The 26,704-nt window shown below is 31.7% G+C and overlaps 1 protein-coding gene across 1 annotated transcript in view; it reads left to right on the top strand.

Moving 5' to 3' along the window:
• LOC132953095 (cationic amino acid transporter 2) overlaps positions 1-26,704 on the top strand; it is a 108,061-nt gene that overhangs the window by 46,075 nt on the left and 35,282 nt on the right. Inside the window, exons 4-5 of the mRNA XM_061025664.1 lie at positions 1,244-1,471; positions 12,138-12,343. Of these exons, the coding sequence (XP_060881647.1) occupies positions 1,244-1,471; positions 12,138-12,343 (434 nt within the window). The remainder of the gene's footprint in view (positions 1-1,243; positions 1,472-12,137; positions 12,344-26,704) is intronic.

Here is a 26,704-nt window from a genome sequence, read left to right as displayed (position 1 = left end):
AGCCGATTGCTATGTCTTATACGTATAAAATAATGTTTCCAATAAAAATATGACCACCATTCGTTGCTAAAAGGTGACTATTTATAACTTTAACTGATATGAGACATTAAGATACTATTAAAAAATATCAACACATTCATATTCAATTTATTTCAAATTACAAGTTACAATACTTATTTAAATATATATCTTTAATTTTTAATGAAGTATCCGTAAGTGGAACCAGAGTTCAAGATCCGTAACATCTCGTTCTTCAATGTAGAAAGTTGTACAGAATAATAATTGTCCATTAAAGTTTAAATTAAATATGAAAATATAAAAACTGTACATAATAAAATAATAACTGTTGATTCACAACTTACGTTCATATAGTTTATTTGATATTATATCCACCGTAAATCTTAATATGGTTAATATCATAACATCGTTCTTTATCAAAACTATACAATATAAACATTCACCTCTTAAATTAGGAATAGTGGCCGTTTTATTTGTGACATTAATAATACCGAAATCGGCTACTTAGTATTTTTATATATCTGTGATTTGAAATCACATGTATTGTTCGATTCCATAGTAAAACATAAATTGATTTCGTGAGTTGAAACCAACAAACCGAATTTTATTGATATCGCACGTATTTTATGTCGTAACTTCATTTTTATTTTCACAATCGGTTAATTTTTTATTTTATTTTTGATCAATAAATGGATGAGCTAGTATATATAATATATATAGTATATGTACAATGTGCATGTGATAAAGCATCAGCTAGCCTTTCGCAATATTCCGGTTTCAACCCTCGAATCCGGATCGTTGGTTTCTATATCCTCGAATCCGGATTATCCGTCTAAATCGTCTCCGAATCGATTCACGTGAAACGAGAAAAAAAAAATACTAGGTAGTTTAAATAACATTATATTAACTTCCTGTACGTATTTTTATAATACAGTAATTTTTCGTCGTAGTTATAGTAATATATATCAAATTCAAACAAAATTCACCATTTGGTATTTTGGTGAACAATCAAAATGTATACCTGTGTTTTAATTTGCGTTCTATCACAATCAATCTCAACTGTTGCCCAAAACCCTATTGTAATATGAGTTTGAATTACAGTGAACATAGTACTTATTGCTAGACCTGATAATGGTCAAGACATAATAATTTATATTGAAATTCCGTTTAAAAAAAATAAAAATAGAAAAAAACTAATAATTTTATTTTGTTATCTCTTTTACAGGTGCGTGTTACGCCGAATTCGGAGTCCGAGTACCAAACACTTCCGGTTCCGCGTATATGTACAGTTACGTCACCGTCGGCGAATTTATAGCGTTTCTGATTGGCTGGAATATGGTGCTCGAGTATCTCATAGGGACATCGGCATGCGCGTGTGCCCTGAGTGCGAGCCTGGACTCGCTCACTAACGGCGCCATTAGCACGTCCGTTCAGAATTACGTAGGGTTCCTCGGTAAGTTCATTATAATATTATACAGGTAGAGGAGGTTTTGACGATTGTATATAGTTCATATTTTAGTCTTATCCAAATGTTCAAAGTTAAAACTAGGTATATTTTTATTTAAAACATATACCTAGGTAAATTTTACCTACTTGTTAATTTTTTTTTTTTTTGTTATCACCGTTTTTTTCTTTTTTAATTGAAACTTTGTGGTACTCAATTAGACGAGGAGGTAATAAAATTAACCAAAACTGCAAAAGTATACAAGCATATAAAAACTACATTTTGATGAATGACAAAATAGAGGGAATAATGCTGGGAGGAACAAATATGTTGAATATTTGAGTGAAAATTTGAGGAATTATGAAGGAAAACAGGTAGAAAGGCCGTGATAAAAATTTGGGCAGTTGAAAAAAAAATAGGAGAAATCTCAGTTTGTTAGACTTTTGTGGCGGGCAGAGGGGGATTCAACGAAGATTTTAACTTCAAAGGCATGAGAGGAAAATAAGAAGTGGCCAATTGTTCTGAGCAAAATAACCAGCGATCGTTGAAAAAATCATTCTATCCCAAGTAACAAAATTAGCGTTTTCCACTGTTTAACTCATAGATATTTCATACATAATATCACGAGCTTAGGGCTGAATACTTACTATAGGATTTTAATATTGAAATGGCACTTGAGAAATGCTTCAAATTTGACCTTTTTTTCGGATAACGTATTACCAGTTTGGTTCCCGACATAACAATTTAAAATCATATCCCATTTCTATGAGAGTATATATATGAGGTACCTGACCTTGATTATTATTGGAAAGGTTGGAATTTGAAAGTAGATCGGAGGATGTGGAACTGTGGAGTTAGCAACTTAATACATACAGTGGTAGTTGGTTATTTTTTTTTTAAATAATGTAGTTACGGGTAGCCGTGAGAGTATGATTTGTGCATGTCAAGGCAATGACTGTTAGAGATTTTTGGACATAGTTAGATTCAAGAGTAGATCGTTTAAGAGTCTTTATTGGATACATTTTTGAGGAGCAATTTTCCATTTTTACTTCCACAATCGCTTGTTTCAAATTATTTGTTTTTTTAAACATGTACTTAATTATATCAACTAACACACTCGAATTCTTCGTGAGACGTCCGTCTCTGGGGGTTTTATTCAAATTATCTAGTTATCCATGTTATTTATATAAAATACAGTAAATCCATTTAATCCTCTGAAGGTTGTTTAAATCTGTTGTTATTACACCTATGAGAATTACATGTAAGTTTTTAGTTTTGTATTTATAAAACAAATTATTTTTAGTGAGCTCGTTATAATATTATTGTTGTAATATAATATTAACAACGATTAGACACTTTTAAATATTATAATCGTGAAAATTAAATACGATGTTATAATTATGAGAAACATGATGATTCAGTAACAGATTTTTACACATCCAATTTTTCATGCCTAATGCACACATGAATTGCCTTATCAATTTATTTATTAAAAATACTATATGATACCTACTTTCCACAATTACATCCTTATTATATATTGATAATATATCGATGTATTTTATGATATTAATTGGTTATCACCTTAGATACGAAAAAGTTATATAGTAGAATTCAAATTTATATTGGCTTTATATAATTTATTTAATAATATTTTTAAAAGTATTTTTTAACGACATTACAATTTGCAAGTAAATGTGAACCTTTAAATATTGATTTATTTTAGTTTAATATACCTATTTTATTTTGATTTATTTATATCGGTATTATAATGTGATGTATTAATATTATTCATCCGATACGGATGTAATTCGAGTGAATGGCGTAATTAAAGTTGGGGAGCGACTCGATCATGTCTGTGTAAGCAACAGTTAATAAACATAAACGATAATGTTTAATACGGAGAATATCAAAATTGTGTGGGCGATGGGTATTTATATCCCATTTTGGAACAAAGCGTAATATACTGTTTTGTTATCAATATATTATATTTTAAAAGAAAGAATTGAGGAATTTTGTATTAAAAGAATTTCTAGAGTTCTAAACCCTATCGGGTGGCGCAGCTGAGTGCCTACCCATAAACGCAAACTTCTGTTAATAGCCATTTATCAAATTCACTCATTGCACTAATTGTATTTGTAAATCATTTTTAATTGTTAAAAAAAAAAGATGTAAACTCGAATTTGAAATAAAGTATGCCTATTGTCGGTTATCGCGGTATTATCATTACTATTACCCACGTGTTGAGAAAATATTTAATATATAATAGACCTAACTAAAATAGTATTTCCGTATAGTCTTTTTTTTTTTGTCATTCGCTCGGAAACTTGTCGGAAGTTCCGAAAGTAATAAATGCACGGTTATATCAGTGCGTATATTATACGTGCCTATATATATTGTTATCTGTCATCATCGATTTGTATTCGTATATTCCATGCGTATATTGACAACCGTGATACAATATTATAATAATATGCGTCGAGGCGATGTTGCAAAGCTTTGGGGTAACCGTCGAGGCTAATATTTCCGTGTCACGGGCGTCATCACAATGCGGTCGGATTCGTGTTAGTTTAATCTAGGTGTATATTATAAATATTAAAAACGGTGGCAGGAACTCCGCTTCGTCGTCGTCTCGACACGCCCGCTGTTACGCAGAAATATAGGTAGAGATAGGATAATATATAATATTATTATACTGTTGGCCGTGGACAATAAATGTGAGGTTTTCCGTAAAGGAATTTGTTAATAAATCATAAGGCGTGGAAAGAAAATAATATTATGATTATTTAATTTCGAAAAGTAGGCCATATTATAGTTTCAAATCATATACCAACATGTTATGTGTACACATAATAATATATAGTAATAGTATTTTATATAGTGAGTAAGTATATTATACTATACGCTGAATAAAATCAAACATAAAATCTATACTGGGAAAAAAAAGTTATTGACTCTGCGTCGTCTCGCGTATAGAAAGAAAAATCATTTCCGGAGTAAATATTAAAATTTCAATTTATGCAATAAATATTATTATATTAGTAATAATAATAAAAAAAAAACTCCCTATAAATAAATGTTTGTGGATAACGAGTGGATATTTTTATGTAATAAAATGAAATGAAGAAAATAAAAATAATGTAGGGCAGTGCTTATTAAATCATAAATATGTGAAATGTGTATATTTTCTAATAACAATCTCTAGTCACTTTTTGATTTTATGTTCAGGGTTGCCACCAAAAAAAAAAAAACATACATTTTTTTTTAAATAGCAACAAAAAAACACTGCAGGTACCGAAAATTACGAAATCAATCATTAAGTATTTATCGTTTTCATATTACAGTAAAATATAATATTGTGCATCATATCAATTTTCATTGAAATTTATAATTCATATTGGATGTGGATTTAAAAATTTAAGTTGACAATATTTACATTAATCAGAATTGTAAATTTTAAATGATAAATTGTCCAATTGTTTTTCAATAGCTTCATATCTACTATAAATCAAAACATACTTTTTATCTCATAAATTTAATTATAACATTCAAGGAGGTTTATATCTTTTATCTTCACCATTAAACTGCCATGTGTGATTTGTTTCATATTTTATTTTAACCGATATGTATATCATTGCTGCTTTAATTTAGTTTTACATTCATTATAATTACGAGAATGAAAAATGAACACGATACTACACGTTTCTATTGAATACAAAAAAGTTGTTTCTGTGTTTAAATAAAAATGTTAGTTATTTAACTTACGTATTTATTTTATTTTTCGCTTGTATTAAAACAAAACGTTTTGAATAAATCTATAATTTTTTATGCCGTTTATTTAAAATCACTTCAAAAAGCTAAAAAGTTTTTAGCCTCCGCTGAAAGATTAAAAAAGTAGTTTCTTTTCAATTACTTTTAAACAAATTCTATTTTAGAATTTTTTTTTTTCATATTGGTGATAGTCATAAAATGTATATTGTTTAAGTAACGTGACACACAATACATAGACAATGCGAATGAAAATAATGTTTCATGAGTAAATAACAAAAACATTAATCGGTTCGTTGGCATAATCCTATATATTATTCAAGTTTTTAAAATTCCATCAAAAAAGTGCTTTGTTATGTTAGAATTATCTGTTGTGTTTATAATAACGTTTTTTTTAAATGTGATCGAAACATAACAGACATATTATAACAATGTTATAGCACATTTTGAAAATGTTCTGCAGTTTTAATAAAATCGGAAAACTTTGAATATAACAGTAAAATATATTTGACAGCACGTTTTGTCATTCAAATGTATAGGTATGAACAATTGTTCACAACTTTATTATAACACACACAAGGCAGTAGGTTGCTTGACGTGTAAAGAATATAAGATATTTTTATTCTAACTTGAAAAAAAAATTATGTCTCATAAATGTACGTATACAGTATACATGAGATAAATAAATATATATATGCAAATATTTATATTTTATAATATCTTTAAACTGAAAGCAGATTTATTATAACATCATAGTATTTGATATAATTTTTTTTTTTTTGTCAAGGTCTTAGACCATGCATCCAAATATAACTGTTGCCATCCATCACAATTTTGCGTCAACATGCGCCAATCTTCATCCTGGTAGAATTCTGCTACATCCCTCTTGACACAGTCCTCCCATCGCATTCGGGATCTTCCCAAAGGTCTTTTCCCTCTTGGATTCTCTTGTAAAATCGTCTTTATTATGGCTTCAAGTTTCCTCCACGCATGACCTGCCCATTCCAGTATTTTCCTTTTTATCTCATTTATAATATTCGGTATATTATTATACATGTCACATAATTCCTCGTTATGTCTTTTACGCCATTGTTTGATATAATTTACGGAATAATATAGTTATTATTTTTAATATGTTAGGAACGTACGACATTTTTAAATTATTTTTTTTGTAATATTCTGACATTATATTCAATGTTATAAAACTGTATCATTAGTTGTGTTATGTGTATACTAGTTGATATTATAATTAATTATTCTTGATGAATAATTTTATAAGTGCGTACCTAAATCGATAATAATTACCTATTTTTAATAATTTACTGAATGATTAGTTTCCACTCAAGCATTGAAGGAAAATTTTAGTTAATTAACTTTAAGTCAGTGACAACTGAAAATATAAAAATATCTAGTCCTTTGGTTTCATTATCTTTTTAATAGGTTATTGAATCTTTTCAAATGTCTTAGGGTCTTATTAGGTATCTATGTATAAAATATTTATCACACTTATAATTAATATTATGTAAAACTGTATAGAATAGCAAAAATAAATTTCAATTATTAATAATACTGATTAAAATATAGGTTATAATTATTTTCGTTTCGACATTTATTATTATTTTCTGTATACAATTACCTAGGAATAGTGTGTAATTTTTACATAATATATTATTTTATATATATATATATATAACGGATGGGTATTAGACGAGATCATATTATTTTGAACTGTCTTATATAATATGTAGTTTACAATATTTATACATAATATACAAAAATTAACAGTTATTTATATATGGTACAGTTATAATATTACTATATATTATCTGATTTGTTGTTTATCGAAACCGTCCCGCAAAATTCAATATCATATTATATTAATATTGTGATAGTTTCCATACAATATTTATATATATACAATGTATAATTATACTGAACATGTAATTAATATCACGTTATGTTGATGGTGATTATTCGATTGCTGTTTAAAACAATGATTTTACATAAATATTATTATTGTTAATATTGTCCGTTCACTGAGAAAATGTGTGATTGCGCACAAACCAAAACGTCTCGTACTCCGCCGCAACAGCCTACGTCATCACTTTGCAGTCGTATTCTCTCGGTGAACCGAGAATAGGAAACTCAGTATTATGTACATAATATTTTATTTTATTAAATTACCCGAAAACTTTGTTAGGACATCAGTCGTCGATCATAGAAATTATTCCGGAAAGTAGCGTGATCGAATACACTATTATAATAATATTATATTGTACAATATAATATCATATGTATGCAGTCTGCAGAGGTAGGTAATTCGATTATGATGATGGAAACGTTTTCGCCGTAAGCTCAAACAAAATATTTACTAACAGCGTTTTTATATCTTTTTTTATACCCCTTAACACGCTCAGCGCAGAGTCGTACTGTTTTGTTTTTACTTTTTAGGAAACAAATTAAATGTTTATGCTACATAAAATTACAAACTTAAAACTAAACACATACATTGGGATTTCCGAAATATTACTGGCACTACTGGCCCTGCAGCGCAGGCGTATTCTGCAGGATTTTTCTTAAGGGGGTATCACCATTACTCACACACACACGTATTTGTTTTAATTTAGTTACACAATTGTGTATAATAATACATTTAAAACGTTGTTTTATTAGTACTCGTATAATAATAGTATTAATTAACAAAACTATGGTGGAAGGGGGTGTCGTATGCCGCCGAAACCCCTCCCGGGTTTCCCCGTCCGTATTGGCTTTTCTTTCCTACCGAGATTATATTTAATTATTTAGATGTACAACAAGGTTCTAAACGTAAAAAAACGTGAACTTATAATTAAATTATGTAAGAACGAAACGAGAATTTTAATTCTGTCGTATTTTTTAGTTCAGCAGCAGTAACGAATGTGTTTTAATCCTTAAAAAGGTACCTATAATATTAACATTGCGAATTCTCGTTTTTTCCCACCCCCGTGAAATCTGAGTTAAACACAGTGGATATCAAAAGACGTACAAATGCCCGACTCTGCCATCTGCGATTTGTATTGCATTATAATATTTTACGGTGTACATTTTGTTACGACAAGAATAAGTAGGTACTTCATGTTTTATAGATTTATATTGCAAGTAAATTTTTGGTAAATCGTGTGTATAACACTATTATATTATGAGTTATGACAAGATCAAAGTCCAAAGGGATATGCGACCTGTATTCAACGATCATACTGTGCGCGTTTGACTATTCGGATTAAAAAAAAACAGGAATAAAATAAAATCATTTTTTGCTCATTAAATCGCACGGTGAAACGCGTCATATAGTATTACGTATTATTATATCGAAAAAGGGATTGTTGGAAAACGGAACAAAAGTTTATTTTTAAATCGTTTGTTACGCAACAATATTTTGTCGATCGAGTCCCTAAGGAACCGGATGTACCGAATCTATAATAAATACGTTTTGATTTTTTTCGTCTAATAAAAGCTACTTCCTGGTAATTATAATTCCAGCACGGCGCACGTTTCAATTATTTTATCTTGTTTATTCTTCGGACATATTATTATTATTATTATTATTACATCTGTCCACCTGAGTGTACATTCGTAGAGTATTCTCTGATAAGTGACTAAGTATTATATCATCAAGACTTTAAAAACCTTACGTCATCGTTGACGTTTTATCCGTAGTGGATTTGTTACGATTTATTTTCAAACAACTCACACAACCAGTTGAAAGTTTAATTATTTGAACAGCGGTAAAATACAATAGCTGTCACCTTTGATTGGTTACTGGTATAATAACCCATATACCAAATGTCCAAACATCAACGATTGGCTACTGGACCACATTTAGGGAGGGGGGATCCGAAAAGGGCAATTTCCCGAGCACCAAATTGTTGAGGGTGGCTAAATAAAATACTTTAAAAATAGTTTCCAGATGATTTACGAGCATCGTTTCCCAAACGAAATTACACATTTCAGAAGTAATTTCAAGTCATTGAATTTAGATAACACCAAAAGTATACCAAAAGCCGTACCATAAATTTATGTGTTTCTTATGAAAAAATAACTGTATATAAATTCATCCAAAAATACTGACGTGGATCTAAGGATATACAACTCAGTAGGTTTACACAAGTTACCAATAATATTCAATTAAGCGTTCCTTTTTTATGTTGAATACGATAACATCCATTTAAGACCAAGAAGAAAGATATATTGAGTTAATTTGCACCATGAACAATGAACCCATTATAATTATATAGAATCAGTAATAACGATGAGCATTAACTATTTACAAATTCTTCAATCAACAGTCATGACGTAAAGTTTAATTTTTTTCAACAGTACACTTTTTTTGATTTTACTGAGAAATATTATACCTATGTGCGCTAACAGTTAATAAATAATATATAAATAATTGATGATTTTTCCGAAAAAAAAATAAAAATAAAATCCATTGAAATATACATAATTATATAAAAGAGAATCATTGAGATGGTGAGATGGAGCGGTAAAATAATTTTTCAACTGCGGCCCTGGTTGATTAATGTTTGCCGGTCAAAAAGCTTAAAAATTAAGCAGAACTTCTCTTATACTCTATTTATTGTATATTGGCACATATTTTTTTCAATAGATATTTTTCTAAAATCGTCATTAAAGCAAATGTATACAAAATGTTGGCACTTTCGAAAAATTCGCCATCTTTATCGTGCTGATTTATTTGATTAATTTCGACTACCATGGCGTCTCACCAAACACCTTTACCACTACCCTTACACAAAATAAAATATAGAGCAGACGGATATTTTTTTACTTGCGCACGATTTAAACTGAATACATGAATACGGGTTAACCGTAAAAGAAAATATTTATTCAAAACACTTTTTCGACATTAATGCATGACCCAGTTATTGATTAAGCAATTTTGGCAAGATTTTTTCCGTAGAATTATTGCAGATCGCTATAATGCTTGTTAAGCTAGATTTAAATTAAATTATCCGGGATTTCAGTCGTTTAACTCGTCACAGAAACGAATTCGACCTCACTGTATTTACAGTATTGCTTCGGTAGCTAGGTTTAAATGTGGGTGTATAAATTGGAAAATCTTAATCTAGTGTAATTGAAATTTACTTGTTCTACTTTTCGTCGTCTTTGACGTTGTTGAAAAAAAAACACATTAACAGAGTTGCTTTTAGTAGGATAATTTAAACTCTGTAATGGCGTGTTTAACAAGATTAGAAACTATTTTTAAGAACTTATTATTGGTTAAGTTAGATTCTGAGCGTTAATTTCCTTAACTCCTAAATTATTTAAAATACACATTCATTAGGTATTATCTTTTTTATAACTTTTTAATGATTAGGTTAAATCATTCTGGTTTATAACTGGTTTTCAAAATAATTTATAAAATTAAATTACAATAAACACTTCTAAAAAAAGATTCTTAAAATCGTAAATAACATAGGTAGTTGATACTATTAATTTAATATGTCTTATTAAAATTTATTGCTTCAAATTTCATCACATAGTTACATAATATCTGCTATATATATGTTTTTTTATCAAACTAGTATAAGTATATTTAATTTTTTTGTACTGAATACCTTGGGGCTTGTATTTCAAATAAATAAATAAAAAATATTGCTCGTATTATGATGACCATCAAATCACTATAATATATGTTTTGTCAATGAAATTTGAACAGTGAACAGGTGTTAGGGGTACTAAAAACATCAAAATAAAGACATTTTGTCACGTAGGTATATCAATATTCAATATATTATTTTATATTTATTTTATATAGGTAGTCAACGCCAATCAGCTTTTATTAACAGTTACATTAGTGTTCAAAATGAGAATATTACGAATATAATTAAGCATGTTGGAAAAAATTACAAGATAATAATAATAATCATTAGTAACAATGTTATTGAAAAATTATAGTTTGTTTTAGTCCTATAAGTATGAAATTGTGGGTTTTCGTTGGTTATATTGACATCAATATAATAAAACTAATGGTGCATTTTTTTCCAAAGTTAGTTATGCAAACTGTTATATAAAAATAATCATGTTTCCAATTAAGTGTATTATTGGTGTGCATAGAAAGTTTAAAATTAGTCGTTTTTTTATATTTTCCGGAAATTAAAATTTTTTTTGAATATTTGGTATCGTTTCTTTGTTTGTTGTTTTGTCGGCTTAGTGTATGTCCCACCATCATAGTCACTCAAATAACCTAAAACGTAAATACTCGTTTATATAGTGCAAACTAATGCGAGATAACTCATCGTATTTTGTCTACGAATATTATGACCAAATGAAGCGCCTCCTTATGTTATCACGCTGCAGAAGTATGCAATAAAAATGATTTTTTACTCAAATATACAAAGATACGTTTTATAGCAATTAGATTCCACGTCACAGTGAACCGTGTATACATTTTTAATTGCAATTTAATTTCATGTTAAGTGCAATTTGAAAAGTATGTGCATTTTCAGCGTATAAATCGTGGTCAAACGGGACGTTTAAAATTAGCAATATAATAATTTATTGTGTTAAACTTTTGTCTCTACTTTTTTTGGATTCGCCTCGTTACCTCAGACATTTGAAGTTGCATGTTTATGCGTTTGGTACGAAATGGAGGTGTTCTGTAAAGAAATCAATGATTAATTATTATTCATATATTATTATATATTCAAACACGGTATAACATGTATACCTATATGGGAAATCTGCGGTGATTATCGCAACGAACGTCGTGGATGGTCTTATTGTCTTGCAATAATATTATGATGTACTTATGCACATGATATATTATAATATTATATAATACGTTTATGCGACGACACCGGCAAAACATATATCATTAGTTTAACATATAACATTTATCACGTTACAGGAAAACCGGATATCCTGGCCGCGGGCATCACTCTGTTGATGATGGTGCTCCTTGCAGCTGGCGTTAAAAAAAGTTTGATATTTAACCATCTGATGAACGCCATCAACTTGGCTGCGTGGGTGTTTCTCATGAGCGCCGGATTGTTCTACGTCAATCTCGATAATTGGACCAAGAACGATGGGTTTCTGCCGAACGGCTGGGGTGGGGTAAGTTCGTCAAACTGTTGCTCGAAATGCGTTTATATAATAATAACGATATTGTATATTATATATATAGACGCAGTCGTATCATCAGTATTATTATTATTATTATTATTATTATTATTATTATTACTACCGTCGTAAAAGCTTCGTCGACTTCTGAACCATTAGGTGGGTTGATACGATACTATTATTATTATTATACTACCTATCGGTAAACTATACGTTGATGTATTCGCGTAAAATAATTTGGTTATAGAACTACTATAACTTGCAGGCGTTTCACGATGTCCCACGCGCGATAGCTGAATTTATTATATAGGTACGCGTAACTTCGTGTACTTACCGAAAGTCAATATCGACGGCGCGGCGAGATAATAATAATATTGCAAACTCGCGACGGTTAGGTTTTTTTATTTTTATTTTTTTTTTTGGCCCTGCGCCTTTGTGTTAAACACACCCGGTAAAAAAAGTCGGTAGGTACCTATCGATATTAATAATATAATATTATGGAATCGGTAAAATGCTGCAGGTGTTAACGGAAAAAAGTCGGTAGGTACCTATCGATATTAATAATATAATATTATGGAATCGGTAAAATGCTGCAGGTGTTAACGGACGACGCGACGGTCGCTTGTTGTTTTTACGTCGTCAAATTTTAAGTGAAAAAACGATATTATATAACATTGTCATGTACGTCACGGACTGTATTCGATCGCTATTATAAGCGACTTTTAAGTCTGAAATTACTATATTCTGCAAGCGCACCTGCAGCGGGTGGCTTAACAATTTACTCAAAAACACAAAGTCGTTTGTGTAAAATGTAACGAGAAGTACGCGTTCGCTCTCTATAATACTCTCTACGATAATATACAAACATTTAGTACAATGTACTTTTTTTTTTAAATAATTAATCTGAGTTATTTTGTATAGTATCCACCTACCTACCTATCCCTACACGTTTTTACTTAAAACAACACTCGAAACAGTTCTGAATAAATTTGGTTAAAACTCAAATAAATTAAAATATGAGTTTAAAAAAGCATTGCTGAACGTGTTTTATCAAACGGGGTGTGAATTTAGGGGGGTATTGAAATAAATTTGGCCTTAAGTTACAGACGTGGACAAACAGCAGTGCGTCTTTTATTATGCATATGTACGTTTGTCCTTGTTCCTCAACGCTTACATAATCCTTTGATAATCCTCTCACACTTTGCTTATGTAAACCATAGATTTATCTTGGCCGGTAGATCATTTTGTGTGAGTTTTTATATTTTCATTAGTTGATTAAAAAAGTATACCTAATACATAGTTAGTTTGTTTTTAACTATAAGTTTTTAAGATTTTGGTAACTATTTTAAAGGAACGAATTTAGGTTTATTTTTGGAAAATTAAGAGTTGAATAGATATGTTAGTTTAAATTAATAATTATGAGAGGTTAGATAGTGACGTTCAAATAGAGGAAAAGTCAATTTTTTTTTTTTTAATGTTTAGTTTCAAGATTTCAATACAAACTACTAAAACCAACCAACTATAGTATATTGTAGACATTTTATTTTTTTATAAATTTGCCTTCCAAAATAAGCCTATATTATTTTCTACTTGCCTTTATATCTCGGTCGGTTATTCAATTTAAATAGTTTTCACTGAGACGACTGATATACGAAATGTATATGTCTTTTAGGCTAATCGATGTGTCTCACGCATTGGATAAATTTGACGTATGAACCAACAAAAGTCGTACGATAACCGCGATGAGTTATATGGCCTCTCAATCACTTTGAAAGACAAGAAGGAGCTGTCAACGATAGTACGAATTCAATTGTATAGTGGGATATTTCAGTGTAAACAACTAAAAATCCATAGGTATTGGTATAGGTACTACGTGTAATATATATATATATACAGTCAAAAATAAAATGAATACTGTTTGTATATCTATCGCGTCAATAGATTTTATTTGTTGTAAACAAATATTTCGAATAAACAATAACAGTAGATATAATATTGAAATATAATATAATAGATATTACTTAGGTGCCTAATCGAAATTCCATTCCAGTGAACATAAACTATATAATATCACTACAGTAGTTTACAAAAAGATATCATATATTTTGTAATCAATAATAAGTTTTCAAAAACTTATTATTTAAATTTCTCCTTAAATATCGTGAGTATTGTTCATCGTTTTGATTGGTTTTTTTATCATAATATTACAATCGTTGTCTAAACCAAAATATTAATCGTCCATCTGGAACGATGTGCAGTAACTTATGAGTTGTAACCTAATGAATAGCTGTTGGTTTTTGTTTAGGACACCACCGAACCAATTGCAAACACTCGAAAAGTGTCGTACTGTTATAAATAAATAGGATGATAAAATAAAAAATGAATTTTCGCATTGCCCATAAATGAAGGCATGGTAGTGAATGTGAATGGCAATAAATCGTGTTGGTATATGGGCAGTAACCGGTCTAATAATACTGCCGAGAATGGTCACCTCGTTTTTACGACCACGTCTTCAGTCGGTTGATTACGACCTCCTTTTCTGTCCTTTTTTTTTATTGATCCCTCAGTAACTGCACTGCAATCTCGTCCATGTTAACAAAACTCATTTTAACGTCTTGAAATACCTCTGGTGCTCTTGTACCGGGAACCATAAAATTGCATATACATATAACTGCAACTCAAGTGTAACAGTGAGCAGATATCAAATATATACATTTACGAATTAATTATTGAGCCAATGTGGACATATAGTTTTCTCGTAAGAAAAAATAACATAGTACCTAATTGTAAGGAGTAAATAAGATGTTATAAAGTTTTAAATTGTTTAAATTATATTTCACAGATATTCGTATATAGGTAATTAATATTAATAAGACTTATAAAATTAAATATAATAAATTAGTTGTAATCATTAATATATACGATTATAGATAAACGCGTTTAACGCAATGCCGTTAAAAAAGTTACGTGAAAGAGAAAATATAATTGTATGAAGAATAATACCTTGTACACTAAATATGTTATTGTTATGTTAAATAGCAAAACAAGCTTTGTCAAAATAGTTCACATTACTACATGATAAAAATTTAACAATAAAAACATGATACATATTTAAGTGTAATGTTTGTAGTTTAAAATAAGCTGTAATGCCATGGTGTCTTACAATGTGGGATTAACTTTTAAATTAATTTGACGTAATAAAGGAGGATAATACATTTATTATTAAATAATATATACGTACATGAAAAGTTGGGATACATTTATTCTTGTTGGAAGATTTAAAATCTAAAGATAATTTATTTTGACCGGAGATATCAGAGAGACTTACGCAAAAAACATATTTGATTTGACACGTACATTAGTACATTACAGTTACTTTCTCAATGTTGAGGTACACTGGAAACTTACTATTGCCTTTTGTACCTATAGCAGAACGGTTTCCTACTTTCCCACTTTTTAAATAAATATTTTGGTTAACTATTATAATAAGCTAAATTACATAAATTAGACTATGCGTGGTGTCTTATGCTCTTATAATAATGGAATAATAAATTATTAAACTTTTGAAAATCATGGTCTTTGCAATTGATTTATCACTCCATTAAATTTGGTCATGTACCGAATATAAAGTTGTTTAGTCATGATAGCCGATTCAAATGAACACGGTTGTATCTCAACTATTTTGCTGGTAAATAAAACCTGATTGAGTCTTAATAATATATATGTATAAAATTAATAAGAAACGACAAAATATCCTGAATAGTGGACTGTATAAATTTATTGTACATATAGGATTTCATTCATTGGAATACATGAGAATAACTTATTACTATGTTAGTCCTACACAAATTACAAATAATTAAAAAATTAAATCATGAAATTAATAATACAAACAACTGCGTATCAGCGTTGATAACAATTATCAAATAATAAACAGTATGGGTATGATACGTCTGACCTGGTTGAAGTTGACCGGAGCACTTGTTCCCATACGGAGGTGTATACTTGCACTACGCGACGTACCGACGGTGGACAATGAGTACGACGTATCCAAACACGTGGGTATCAAGTGTACACGGTGATGTCGAATTAAAAAAATTAACCGAACCGGTAAAATTACGATTTAAGCTGAGCCACGAATTTCAACGACGCGCATCTATCCGCGCCTGTGACATAACAACAAGGCGGCGGAAGGTGCCGAGCACAAACAAACGTGCGTGTGCGTAACGGACGCTAATGGCGGCGACACAACAACACACGAAGACGTTATCTACGCGTAACGCTAAGGACCAACAATCGTGGCGACGGCACAAAAGACACGGCTACACACCGATTTTACGGCGAATCGACAAAGGCGGCACACGCGGTTTTTTAAAGGCACACTATTGCGCATTGGAATAATAACGAGACGGGTCGGTAACAGCTGCGACAAGTATCGACAACAACACACGACTACTACTGTATAGCGCGAGCAGGACAGTCGTATACCGGTGATAGCGGCGCAGGCGTGACCGGAATCGATAACGTTCTTTTTATCCGAATTATCTGGCGCGCTCTAGTGCTTGGGTCTGAACATCCTCCCCCCTTTGAAAGCATGCTTTCAAAAGGAAAAAACATTTCTCGGTCAGACTGTATCATAGTACATATAAGAAACAAACAAACAAAAAAAAATTATAATTATAATTACAATGTGTATATACAAAGGAAAAATGTTAAGGATATCGGTAATATGGGAGCCCTCTTAAGGTGATGGATCATCGAAAGTACCAATCTTGATCCTCCATGTAACGAGATATGATGAAAATGTCGAATGATTAATTCTGTTAGATGTGTTTTTTGAGGCAAAAGAATTGGATATTTTGCATTTTCGTCTAATAGCGCCCGTTTTAATCTTCCGCCAACTCGAATGATTCCATTCGAATCGATGAAGGGAGCTAGCTGGGCTATCGTTGTCGGAGTTATGGAACCTTGATTTTGTATCTGTTTTTGTAGATCCGACAAGTATGTCATTTGCGTACATAAAATAGCTGCGTTCATGGCACGTTCGTATTCCATCCGAGTGATTGGTCCACTGCTCTTCGGAATATTTCGACGACGGGCGAAACGAAAACAGTACGCTAACACACGTTGCATTTTTGTTAATGTTGAAAATTGACTGATCATGTCTGAAGGCTGGATACTGTCGTGAACAAATAAAACATTTTTAACTGAGGTTTTTATCTCTGGAAGTTGCTCAGGTGAAAACTCATTCGGCATCAAACTTGAAAACTCACAATTGGGATCTTGCAGAAACTCTGGACCATTTAAATGTAATCGATTGGTAAGAAGTTCTTCTGGCAGCATGCCTCGAGATGCAGGATCTGCAGGGTTATCCGATGATCGTACATGAGACCATTCACAGTGTGGCAGCAGAGAGCGAATTTTCGCCACTCGATTAGTAACAAATATCTTAAACTGCTTTTGGTCCCCATTAAGCCAAGCCAAGACAATGGTAGAATCACTCCATGCTCGAACACAATCTATCGTTACGATATCACGAAGCACGAAGAGTTGATGAGACAGCAGTCGCGCAAGTAGCAAGGCGGCACACAACTCTAGCCGTGGTATTGTCAGTGACTCATCCGTCTGTGATGCCTTAAGAGGGGCGACTTTTGTTTTACCCGTAAGAAAATGCACCGTTACCTCATCCTGCATATCAATGACTCTCATATAGACCACCGCCGCGTATCCCTTTTGAGAAGCATCCGCGAAACCCAATAACTGTATGGTCTTTGATGAGCATGCGTTGATATAACGAGAGAGTGAGAAGGAAGATAACGCAGGTAGTTCAGTTGTGAACTTATGCCATTTATCGATTATGTCGGACGAAGGCGAAGCATCCCAATCTAATTTCTCTATCCACAATTCTTGCATAATGCACTTGGCCCAGAATACCACAGGGCCCAACGCTCCAACAGGATCGTATAGACGAGCGATGGTTGAAAGTATGGTGCGCTTGGTTGGTTCGACTTTGTTGATGTTAATGTGGTAGCCTAAGGCATCCGACGTAGTAATCCAATGTAAACCTAATACCTTTACTGATTGGTCATCTTTAAGTTCAAAGGATGGGTCCATTGCGCGGTCTTCAGCAGCTATACCTTTTAATACTGCCTCACAATTACTGGCCCATTTTCGTAAATGGAACCCACCTTTGCGTAATAGGGATATGACTTGATCCTGAAGCTCCAGAGCTTCCTTTTCGGTATCAGCACCTGCCACAATGTCGTCAACATACGTTGATGTAACCAACAAATTTTCTGCCAAAGGAAATTCAGATCCATTTTCCGAGTCCAGTTGGTGTAAACATCTGATTGCCAAAAACGGAGCTGCGTTGACACCATAAGTGATAGTACATAATTCGTACTCTTTGACTTCTTCAGTGGGCGAATTTCGCCAAAGTATATGTTGATACGCACAATCTGCATCATTGACTCGGATCTGCCTGTACATTTTCTCAATATCTGCGACGAACAAGAACTTGTGGAAACGGCTACGAAGTAATATGTCGGTGATATCACTCTGCAATTTTGGTCCAGTTGCCAAGCAGTCGTTAAGTGATAAACCAGAAGATGACTTGGCCGACGCATCAAAGACTACCCGAATTTTTAATTTTTCGTTTTGCCGTTTAACAACCGCATGATGTGGGATAAAATACTTCCCTGGTTTCTCAGCTAGGCGCATGTGACCGAGCGACAGATATTCATCCATGAAGTCACGATACGCGGAATATAGTTCAGGATCCTTTGCTAGGCGACGTTCAATATTAAACAACCGGTTTTGAGCCATCGCACGCGAAGAACCAAGACCACTAGCCGTACTCAAGTCCTGATTTTGATTACCTTGAACTTCTATTGTAGACCGAAAAGGGAGAGCAACGCAAAATCTGCCTGATGTGTCCCGTGACACTGTTTTACAGAACCACTCCTCGCATCGTTCGTCTTCGGTGGTCGAGTGTACTGGGGCAGTCGGCTCTTCAACCGTCCAAAATCGTTGCAACGTTTCATTCAGGACTGGTACTGCACTAATAGTCAACGACATCAGAGGTAATGAAGTAGGATCCCTGAGTGAACCAACAATTATCCAACCGAGATTTGTGTGCATTGCTGACGGCAATCCAGGCGTATGGATGATGTCCGCTTTGGGCTGCAAAATCATCGGGTATAAATCACCTCCTATTAACATGTCCACGGTGCCAGGATGATCAAATTCCGGATCAGCTAGTACTAGGTGTTGATATCGCGTGCGCACCGTAGCAGGGAGTGAACACATTGGCATTAATCCAGTAATTTGGGACAATATTATAACATTATTTGCTTTAAACAGTGGTTGATCTGACTGAAGCGGAAAAAACGCGCACTGAGTAACACCTTTTACCTTGGACACCGGTTGTTGAGAGAGGCCAACTACCTCTACATGACTCCTGGTGCGTTTAAGACCAAGTCTGGTGGCACAACCTGCAGTAATGGCCGAAACCTGTGACCCACTATCTAATAAAATTCGAACCTGATGAGTAACACCTGTGTCATCTTGTATACGAACAACCGCAGTACCTAACACTACAGTTGCTTGTGTCGCTATCGTACCTGCGAACACAGTGTTATTTTCAACAGGTTTGGACGTAGAGGACTGAACATCTGACTTCTCTTTCTGTGTCGTCTCACTGTTATTTTTTGTACCGACATTTTCTATATGTAACAGTGTATTATGACGACCTTCACATTTTTTACATGTAAAAGAAGCAGTACAAGAACCAACACTATGTCCCGTTTTTAAGCATATAAAACACAAATTATGATCGCTCACAAACTTGCGCCGTACTGTAACTGGTTTGCGTTTAAATACAAAGCAACGATAAATCTGATGTTCGTGTTGACAAAATAAACATTTTGATGTTGTGGATGTAGAAGACACTGACAGTGAAGTTTTGCCAAGGGAGCCACTTTTGTTTTTCTTACTACTACCTTTAAGAGTGCTGTCAGGTTTGTCATTAGTTCCAACCGACGTTCCCACATTTTCTAAAATTTTGCATCTGTGTGCGACAAATTGTAATAAAATATCTAAATTAGGGACTGCATTTTGTTCAATACTTGCTTCGAACAGTCGCCTTGTCTCTGTATCAATTACACGAGCACCAATATGAAACAAAATAAAACCAGCTAGGTCCTTGACACCAAGTGCTTTAATAGCAGAGACATTTTCAGTGAATACATGAACAAATGACGACAGTGACGACAATGATTCTTTTTTCAATGGCACAAATGAAAACAATTTGTCAATGTGTGCCGAAGCTAATAGTCTTTGATTTTCAAACGACTGTTTCAATGCGTTCCAAGCTATGATATAATTATCAGCCGTCAAAGGGATCGCTTTCACTACTGTAAGTGCTGGACCGGACAGACTTAAAATTAAAAAATGGTAACGTTGAATATTAGAAATATCAGGGTTGTCATGAACTAGTGATTGAAACATGTCACGAAACGATACCCAACCCAGGACATTACCATCAAATTTTGGCAATTCAATTTTTGGTAACACAATTGCCTGTGCTGTTTGTCGTGCACCAGTAGAAACATTATTATCTGCAGTCACATTAACAGAAGTGCTATGGAAGCCAGTAGCAATAAGTTGAATGTTTGCACATACCTCTTCCATAGTATCAGTGACAACAGCATCAACATTTTCAAACTCGACTACATTATCTAAATCAACAAGGGCATTTAATACTGCTTGCTGTTCTAACTCAAATTGATCAACGAACCGTTTCAATGACAAATAGTGAGCCTCAAATAATGCGCGACGATCAACATCTAATTTAACTTCTTCGGCTATAGTATTTATTTTTTTAATTGACCGCAACGATGCATCCCGCGATGCACGAGCACGAACTAACGACCGTTTACTATCAGCAGCATTGTCCAAATCTTGACGCTTAGGCCTTCCCATATTACACGATTTTTAAGGAATAAAGAGCAAGCAAGATAAGACGGACAAATTAATTAATTAAAATTACACAAATTATCCGGCCCGAAGGACCAAATGTTTAGTCATGATAGCCGATTCAAATGAACACGGTTGTATCTCAACTATTTTGCTGGTAAATAAAACCTGATTGAGTCTTAATAATATATATGTATAAAATTAATAAGAAACGACAAAATATCCTGAATAGTGGACTGTATAAATTTATTGTACATATAGGATTTCATTCATTGGAATACATGAGAATAACTTATTACTATGTTAGTCCTACACAAATTACAAATAATTAAAAAATTAAATCATGAAATTAATAATACAAACAACTGCGTATCAGCGTTGATAACAATTATCAAATAATAAACAGTATGGGTATGATACGTCTGACCTGGTTGAAGTTGACCGGAGCACTTGTTCCCATACGGAGGTGTATACTTGCACTACGCGACGTACCGACGGTGGACAATGAGTACGACGTATCCAAACACGTGGGTATCAAGTGTACACGGTGATGTCGAATTAAAAAAATTAACCGAACCGGTAAAATTACGATTTAAGCTGAGCCACGAATTTCAACGACGCGCATCTATCCGCGCCTGTGACATAACAACAAGGCGGCGGAAGGTGCCGAGCACAAACAAACGTGCGTGTGCGTAACGGACGCTAATGGCGGCGACACAACAACACACGAAGACGTTATCTACGCGTAACGCTAAGGACCAACAATCGTGGCGACGGCACAAAAGACACGGCTACACACCGATTTTACGGCGAATCGACAAAGGCGGCACACGCGGTTTTTTAAAGGCACACTATTGCGCATTGGAATAATAACGAGACGGGTCGGTAACAGCTGCGACAAGTATCGACAACAACACACGACTACTACTGTATAGCGCGAGCAGGACAGTCGTATACCGGTGATAGCGGCGCAGGCGTGACCGGAATCGATAACGTTCTTTTTATCCGAATTATCTGGCGCGCTCTAGTGCTTGGGTCTGAACAAAAGTAGTTATTTTTTACTTTGAAATCGTCATAGACTTAGATATAATATTTAAGATTATTTTAAATGGAAAAATAATTAATTTGTAGTTGTATCCTGATATATTTCTAATATATGCTAAAAAAAAAATAATAACTGGTACAGACGTGGCGGTGTGAAAGTTTATTGTTTAAATAAAAAAAAAAAAAAATAAGTTTCGACGGATCTTTTCTTAATCCGGAATGGAGTAAGATTAAAAGGTATAGTGCTGGCTTTAGATTCATAGAGACTATTGAGAAATATTTTGAATGAAACTGAATATCAAGTGAGATGTAAAGACATATCGGGACATTGCGGGATGTCGGACTCGTTGGAGATGAAACAAATTCGTTTAATTATAACGGACTTGATGATTTCCGCGAACGTTTACATAAAACGGAAGTTAAATTTGAAATACAAGTTTAAATTCAAAGAGAACATCTTGACAATATGCAACGACGAGAAATGTATTATTAAGGGTTAATTTGTAGCTCTGTAATTGGATTTATATTTTGAACAGTGAAACAAAACGACATTCGAACAGCTTAATATAATACTCAACCGATATTGTTATAATACATACGTTATACGTATGTAATTTACGTAATTTAATATTTTGGGAACAAAATAATAATTGTATTGACGTGTGGGTCGATTGGAATAACACAACGCACGAGAGTCCGGAAAAACTATATCGTTTACAAACGAAATAAGTAATAAGAACGAAAAACAATATCCTGAACACCTGTGTACAATTTCAAAAAAGTATAATAATATTATATTAGAGTAATTTAAAGAAACATCATGTGTATAATAACATATTATTATATCGAATTTTTTGAATTAAAACGGAGTCAAACAACGGTCCGATACCAGTATAAATCGATATTTATTAGCTTGCTAGTAAAAAAAAAAAATATAATCGTTGTACATTTTAAACATTTCGAAAAATAACGTTACCTATAGATTGTTCACAATTATAGAAAACAAATTGATATAGTAAATTAAATATATAGCGCATAAGCAAAATTATAACATATGTCCTATATATTATTATATAACGGTAAATTGTATTTACATTTGTTTATAAATAAAAGATCTAAAAAGCAGTTATGTTTTTACTGTAGATTTTGGGTGATAATTTGAGAAAATTAATCATTTATGTGGTTTTTTACTGTACACTAAATACAAATTGGAAAAAGTATATTTTTAGAATTTAAAGAAGTACATAACAATAAAATTATAACTATTGTTTTTACTTTGAACTGAAAAAATTATATTAAAGTGCAATTAACTTTTCACAAAATTCGGAAATTGTTAAGTATTTTTGATAAGAAAAATATTTTAAATCGTAGTAATTGCCAATAATGTATAAACTGTATATTTTTAGAAAACTTATAATAATTACAAGTTCAAACATAAACTTTTATGTTTAAAAACACAGTGAACATTGAACGAGATTAGTATGAAGAATTCGAACTGAACTCATGTAACTCACGAATTTGTTTTTGATTTATTGTTTACGAGACAATTAATCTTAAAACAATATATTAATAGTTAAATGTGGTTCAACTTTAGATTTATGACGTACCTAAAAGCTTATTTCGACAAATATTGTACATTGTACACGAGAACACGCTAATGCGATCGGACAAAGAGTATACATCATTCATGGACGATTTAAAAAGTATTTGTTTAAAAATCAATAATTTCCTATAATTGTCTGTGCGTTTCGATATTCGATAACTATTTTAACATAAATTATGACTAATACAAAGTATATTCATTTATATGGATGGTCGAATGTGAAAGATTAGCTAAGGTTGAATCTGAGGTTGAAGAACATTTACCTTTATATTATTATATTTAGTGGCAGACGGCAGTATTATTGTTTAAATTAATTAATTAACACAAAGTTGGATTCGGGTAAATTTGATAACAAAACATTATTATTTCATTAATCATTTTTCCCGTCGATAACGTTATTAGGCTCAGACTAGTTTTGTTCAATTTCAATTAGAGATTATCTTCGATGATTATAGACACTCTATAGTTGTAATAATAATTAAACTGGTGAGATACCTATTGGATATTACGGAGTGCGAGGCCATTAACTTTCTTATAATAATGTCTTAGATTGGTGTTATATACCTAACCATATTAATTATTATCAATAGAATTAAATTAATTTTGAATGATTGCAGTATTCCGTTATAAGTTAACATACCAGATTATAAGGAATGGAACTGGGTCACTTATTTTTGTGCCCCACCTTTGAGAGAAAACGAACGAAGAAAATTAAATTAAATGACAATAATTAACACTGGGTAGTGGATTTAAACACATTGCACGCTGTTATAATGTAGATAAATTAAGTTCAAAAGTTTAATGTCAAGTTGTCCGACAATTTTATAATTTAACGTCTAGTTAAAATTTAATGGACCAATCGTGGTTACTGTTTGATGTTAAGGGCCTGTTAAATATTTGAGTATCTGTTAAACTCTAATGGACGTTTTGTCCAGTCAGTATAAATATATAGAGGATGATAAAAGTAACTACGATGTCAGGTTATCAGATAAAAGCGGCTTATCATAATATTATTTTTGTACAAAAATATAATTATTATACGGTACGTGTATGAAATATTATTATTAAACATTTTTTTATGATTATTATTCTTACAATACTTATAGGTACTTTTTCTAACGAGTGTTATTGAAATAAAAAAACCTGATTATTCGGTATGTACATTAAAATACAATTAAAACAAGTCACTCTGCTGTACAGTAGGTTACAAGTGGATAATAAGAATAACTTACTTACGAGGAACCTTGTTTAAAATTTTAAATCCTTAGCTATAAAAGTTGAACATTTTATATATTTTTAACTACAAAATCATTTTTAAACTTTAAATTTGATAAATTCTGTCAACTTTTGAACTTTAAATTCTCATAAAAAATAATTGTGCCTATGTGTTTTTAATATTTTTCAACTGCTATTGTAATAATATATCAGGAGCGTTGTATTAAAATTTCACACTTTTTAACCCAATAAAAAAACTAAAAAATTGAAATTTTAAAATGACAGTTAAAAGCTCAAAACAAGTAAAAGTATTTTTAAAATGTTATCAAGTTTAGTAATTAAAATAAACATATGGGGTAAAGCAAATTTTAAGTATCTATTATTTTTATTTAATGAAATAACATTCAAATTTATTTAGCTTATATACCAAAGTTTTATTTGTTCATTGCCGAATGACAATATTATAATATGAGGATTATACGATTGAACAAGCTTGCTAATAGTTTTAACTCAGCACATAACTATTGTAATAGTAATAACCAGAGTTCATTGTTCCAAGAACTTGATGAAAAAGTAAAATACAATAAATTATATGTATTCATATGTTTTAAAAGAATCTTAAATATGCAATTTTAGATTCTAAAGAAAGCGATGAATGTATTGATTTTACAATGATGTGTGTTTTTTTTTGTGTCTGTCATCACCTTTTAGGACAGCATAAGTGCTTGGATTTTTTTCAACAGTAACTTCTCTGATAGGTAAGTGAATCTAGTTGGTACTTTGGGGAGTCAAAAGTAAATATTTCTGAGTAATTTTCGAATGCGACGTGAAAAACAAAAGAAAAATTAAGGAAAAACGGGAATTTTTACGCGAAATCTGTTTTTGAGTAAATCGATTTTGGTTTTTGGTGCAACTCTAAAACAAATTACCGTAGGTACATGAAATGTTGACTGAATTTTTATATTAGTATTTTCTATACACCATAACATTTTCCAAATATTTTGACTTATTTTGAGCTGTTTACGGACATTTTCAGTTTCCATTTTTTTTAATTTTTTTTTCTATAAATATCAATAAAATTTTATCTGTTGGGTAAAAAAGCTTGAAAATTTAATAGAAGGCTCTCGATATATCGCTCTAATAGTAGTTGAAAAATATTAAAAATACATATGCTCAATTTTTTTTATAAGCATTAAAAGTTCAAATTTATCAAATTTATAATTTAATAATTATTCTGTAGTTAAAAATGTATAAAATGTTCAACTTTTATAGCTAAGGATTGAAAATTTAAAACAAGGCTCCACGTAAATAGATTATATATAAATTACTTTATTCACGATATTATCATCAGAATATTATATACTTAATAATATCATAGGCTGATTGACCGTTTTCGCTCAGAACCGTTTTTCTTATACAACGATATTATATCATTGAATTCAAATTTAACACCATCCATTACAGTGACCCACTTGTAACCTACTGTACAGCAGAGATCCACTTACCCACCTTTATTT

The sequence above is a fragment of the Metopolophium dirhodum genome, chromosome 9, assembly GCF_019925205.1.
Source record: "Metopolophium dirhodum isolate CAU chromosome 9, ASM1992520v1, whole genome shotgun sequence".
Taxonomy (NCBI): Eukaryota; Metazoa; Arthropoda; class Insecta; order Hemiptera; family Aphididae; genus Metopolophium; species Metopolophium dirhodum.
The sequence above is the reverse complement of the archived record's forward strand: the minus strand, read 5'-3'. Positions and strand labels throughout refer to the sequence as shown.